Raw genomic sequence first — 4993 nt, 5'->3', positions numbered from 1 at the left:
ATGCTATAACGGTAGATGGAAGTGTTTGGGAATGGGATAGGCCTAGATTAACATTGGCTAGCATTATAAATAGAGATATGAATTTACTTAATTTGAAAAATGAAATCGCCATTGATAGGGCCGCATGGAGAAGAAGGATTCATGTAGCCGACCCCATTTGATGGGACTTAAGGCTTTGTTTGGTTTGGTTTGGTTTACATCTAGCTCACCATGAGCGACATTGCTATAGGAAATGAGCGAGATCCACTGGTGTGATTGTATGGAAGCAGACTCTTGTTTGCTTTCGCAACTTTAGAGCGTTTCTAAAAAAAAAGAATTATTCAAGAATTAGTACATGTCAATGCATAATACACAAACAAAGCAATAGAGTCATTTATATTTGTTTGTTACCAAATGAGATGCATCCTTCCAAGCCACGTCAATCACATGTTTCCAATCATCCAACCAAACTCTTGTAGGCGGATGACTATATGGGTCATCAACACCCTCTTCTAAAAGTTTTTCGAAGTGTTGCTTCAGGGTGTACCTTCAATCCTTGTACAAGAGATACGCCTTTGTATCAACGATCTCTTAAGCTTGTTGATCAGTATGAAAATCCTCACCAATTTCAAACTTGTCCTTCAAGCATAAGTGTGTGATATATTACACAAGTTAAATGCAGCAATTGCAACTTTACATAAGGAAGACATTTAATTTAAAGTCAGAAATTACTAGCACAGCTTGTAGAACAACATCTTTGATACTCTGATCAATTTTCTTCCATGACTTCACTCCCTTGAGAAGACACAACCGCCTTATCCGCAATCCCAACTCATTTGTTGCAAGGGTGGCATTCCCTCCAATGAGTGCATTCAACATGCAATTGACATAAACATGTAGTTTCTCCTCTTTTTTGCTTGCAATTTTTTTTTACACTCCTTTTCCGAGTGTCGGACTACGTACACGCGTTGACATATTTTTCCCTGGTCAAGAAGGGGCAACAAGTGTTAGTCCTTCAATTTGTAAAAAGTGCCCGAAACGTATAATCAACTGTACATAATATTAAATTTTAAAATTTATCAGCAAATTTTCTTGGGGTTTATAATTATTTAATTTGAACTTGAATGTAATTTTTCTGTACATTCAAGAAATTTTCTTGCTCGATGAAGAAAAATCATTTGCTTAAGTTCAATAAATTGATCTGTTGGGGCTGAAACACACCTAATAAACTACCCAGAAGAATAATAAACATTGTAGTCCTCAGTCACTCAACTCTGAAGATGCAACAAAAAAGTACAATGGTGTTACCATCACCAGCAACCTGTGTCTCTTCCACAAATGTTTGTGTGTCATCCGGCGGTTATGTCTCATCCGATAAAGTCAGTGGGGTGACAATGACATGTGCAGATGTTCTTGAGGGTGATGCTATGGGGTCAGTTGTTGTTTTCTTACGCCGCCCTATCTTCGTCACAAGAACCATGCTAGTAACCGCAAAATAGTTGCAAACATGATATATTAAGTAAAAAAATCACATGCTTCATCAATATTATGACCAATATGACACTTATTTACAGAAGCAGCTAAAGTAACTCACAAAATTACAACAAGACAACAATAGAAAAATAATTGATAATGATTGTCAATTAAAAGTGCTATACATAAACCAATGTTAACCATAAATGTCAAATGAGGAGGTCATCAATTCAAGAGGTTCAACATTGTGAAATATTTTACAATACAGCTCAACATGAAGAACAACATAAACAAAAGGACTAAAGTCTCATCTAATTACATAACACATAAAGAACAACAATCTCCTTCACCCTTTTTCCCATTATATCAACAAAAGGACAAAAAGACAAAACAACAACTACCAAGAACACACATCCAAATTGAGAACCCATACATCAAGATTGTATGACACATCCAAATTTAGAACCCATACATCAACACTCTATGTCCATATCTATATCAAAATCACTGTCAAGCTCATCTTCTTCTTCATTGTCGCCCTCCAATGTCGGTTCATCTTCATCATCCCAGATGAAGTCATCATCCATACCAACCTTGGGTTGTACACGGTTATCAAACTGCAAAACTTCCATTGGAATAATTTCAGCGTCAATATCATCTCGACGCAAAACCACATCGCCATCCATAGGCTCAGTTGGTACAACATCAGTGCTTTCATCTTGTTGGAACACATCATCAGGTTGTGGCACATCCACCTTGGGCACATCCCAAATTCTTCGATGTTGAAACTTTTCTACTACTCTCCAATTGGCACCTAACTTTGTATTATGCACGTAGAAAACTTGTTGCACTTGACTTGGTAACACAAACGGGTCATCTTTATACCATCAACTTCTTACATCAAGAGTAGTCAAATGTGGTTCGACACGAAAAGTATTGTTACTACTGGTGTTATACCATTCACATTGGAACAAAACAACACAATGCCTAAACAAATATGTCATTTCGCAAACTTTGCAAATATAGCCGTAGAACTTTATGAATTGGCCTTCATGGTTCCCTTCCACTACCAATCCACTATTTTGAGTTTTACGACGATTGTCACAGTCGCAAGCATGGAATCGGATGCCATTACAAATGCATCCTGAATATGTGTTCACTAAGCTGTTAGGACCATTTGCCAGTGCCCACATCTCATCGGTTGCTTCGGGTGACTTTTTGTGCCGCAATCGGTTCATCTACATTAAAAAAAGTGTCATGTTATTTTTGACATAACTTAACTTCATGTGTAAACTACACTATAAGGAATTGTAGCATACACGATCTTTGAACCATTTAGGAAATTCTTTGCATTGTATATTGGCAATGTCGCATGCACTTCCATGTTGTTGTTCCAACAATGTAATTCATAAGTAATTTGAAGAATGATTACTAAAAAAAAGCATATAGGTTACATATAGTCGTACTCTAGATATTCTTCCACTTCTAAGTTGTTGTGTAGGACAAACCAATGAGCCGTTTCACGATCAGCTACAGACACATCAGTTTCCCTTGTTAGTAGACCAAACGGATGAACATTTTGAGTGAAAATCGCCAACCCCGAGCCATTGTCACCCCCGTCATAGTTCCTTTCTTCCCGATTAAACACCGTTTCAACGTCGTCTAAATACATTGAACAAAACATCATACACTATTTTGAAATGTAAGCCTCCGCAATGGAACCTTCTGGCCGAGCTTTATTGCAAACAAATCCTTTCAAAACTTCGAGCATCTTACATGGCAATATGATTTGAATGTTAATGTTTACAACATCAAAGCATATATGTAAATTGGGATGTTCGGGAACTTGTGGTATTACCTCTCAATGGGATACATCCATCGATATTGCGCAGGCCCTCCAAGCATAGCCTCGTGCGGCAAATGAATTGCCAAGTGGACCATGACATCAAAAAACGCAGGAGGAAAAATCTTATCAAGCTTACAAAGTATAAGTACGATTTGTTCCTCCATTTTCCCCAAATCAGTCACCCTCAATGTCTTGGAGCACAACTGTTTGAAAAAATTTCCCAACACAAAAAGTGTGGTCCCAATCTCCTTGGAAAGGTATCCAGGCATCCCAATTGGAAGTAATCGTTGTAGAAGGACATTGCAGTCATGAGTTTTGAGGCCAGATAATTTTCCACCATGAGGGGTGACACAGTTGGATATATTTGTTGCATTGCCATCAGGATACTTAATCGATTTCAAGAAATCACAAAAATCTTGTCTCTCTATCGGGGACAATGTGTACGATGCCGTAGGCTTCTCGAATGAGCCATTGGAATGCCTCTTCAAGTGTAACTCCTTTCGTATCCGCATGTCTTCTAGATCTAAGCATGCTTTATCCGTGTCCTTGTTCTTGCCATCAATGCTTAGTAGTGTCCCAACCAAATTGTCACATATATTCTTCTCTATGCGCATGACATCAAGGTTGTGTCGAAGCTTCAGCGTTTTCCAATAGGGTAGGTCGAACATAATGCTTCTTTTTGTCCAACTGGAAGGTGGATTATCATTCCGTTGTCTTTTTCGGTTGTTTGGATGCTTGCCATACGGCCTGTATATCCTCGAATCAATTTGCTGCAATATTTGTTCTCTCGATAACTCCACAGGTTTGGACCGATGCTCATTTTGACCATTGAAGAGCTTACTTCTTCGCCAAATATGGTTCTCGGGCAAGTAGAGGCAAGCACCCATATACCCTATCTTACTTCGCAGACGCTGAGATGATGCATCCATGTTACATTTAGGGCAAGCCAAGTAACCTTTTGTAGTCCAACCAGACATGGTACCATATGCGGGGAAGTCATTGATGGTCCACATGACTGCTGCATGCATTTTAAATATTTGACCGTTTGAGGCATCATATGTTTGCACACCATGCTCCCACAAATTCATTAATTCCTCCACTAATGGTTGCAAGAAAACATCAATGTCTCTTCCAGGGGCGGATAGACTGGGAATAAGCATTGACATAATCAGAAATGGCTCTTTCATACACTTTCACGGGGGAAGATTGTAAGGCATTAAGAGTACGGGCCACATGTTGTACGATGTGCTCATATTTCCAAACAGATTGAAACTATCCATGGCATGCCCTAACCTTACATGCCGAGGTTCTACAGAAAACGTAGGATGCTGCATATCAAAGTCCTTCCATGCCTGACCATTGGCTGGATGCCTTAAAATTCCATCATCCACACGCTTCTCTTTGTGCCATCTCATATCTACGGCGTTTTTTTTCGACATGTACAATCTCTTCAACCTCGGTGTCAAAGGAAAGTACCTCAATATTTTGTGTAGAATCTTTTACCACTCTCATTGTTGAACTTGTATCTAGACTCCTTACATGTAGGGCAATTCTCCAGCTTTGCGTTGTCCTTCCAAAACAAAATACAATCATTCTTGCATGCATGAATGGGCTCGTATCCCAAACCCAATTCACGTAAGAACTTTTTCGCTTCATAAAGGGTCCATGGAACAGTTTCATCACACTTTGGGAGAA

The 4993-nt window shown here is 39.0% G+C and overlaps 1 protein-coding gene across 1 annotated transcript; it reads right to left on the bottom strand.

The window, feature by feature from the left end:
- Positions 1–1925: 1925 nt before the first annotated feature.
- Positions 1926–4737, bottom strand: LOC114270217 (uncharacterized). The gene is made up of 4 exons (XM_082871612.1): positions 4592–4737; positions 3448–4444; positions 2417–2690; positions 1926–2329 (listed from the first exon to the last, which is right to left on the bottom strand). Exons 1-4 carry the CDS (start codon positions 4735–4737, stop codon positions 1926–1928), a joined length of 1821 nt encoding a protein of 606 aa, XP_082727738.1.
- Between the last annotated feature and the right edge of the window lie 256 nt (positions 4738–4993).

This window comes from Camellia sinensis, chromosome 5, assembly GCF_055761805.1.
Source record: "Camellia sinensis isolate YWXY chromosome 5, ASM5576180v1, whole genome shotgun sequence".
NCBI lineage: Eukaryota > Viridiplantae > Streptophyta > Magnoliopsida > Ericales > Theaceae > Camellia > Camellia sinensis.
Note: the sequence above shows the minus strand (reverse complement) of the source record. Positions and strands in the feature narration are given on the sequence as shown.

What these genes read in the sequence shown, in the direction of transcription:
- LOC114270217 (XM_082871612.1), bottom strand. Translation starts at nt 4,737, where the DNA reads ATGTCGAAAAAAAACGCCGTAGATATGAGATGGCACAAAGAGAAGCGT. An exon ending in GTAGAACCTCGGCATGTAAG is followed by an intron (nt 4,445 to 4,591) that starts GTTAGGGCATGC and finishes GCTTATTCCCAG; the next exon opens with TCTATCCGCCCCTGGAAGAG. An exon ending in TTGTGTTGTTTTGTTCCAAT is followed by an intron (nt 2,330 to 2,416) that starts GTGAATGGTATA and finishes GATGGTATAAAG; the next exon opens with ATGACCCGTTTGTGTTACCA.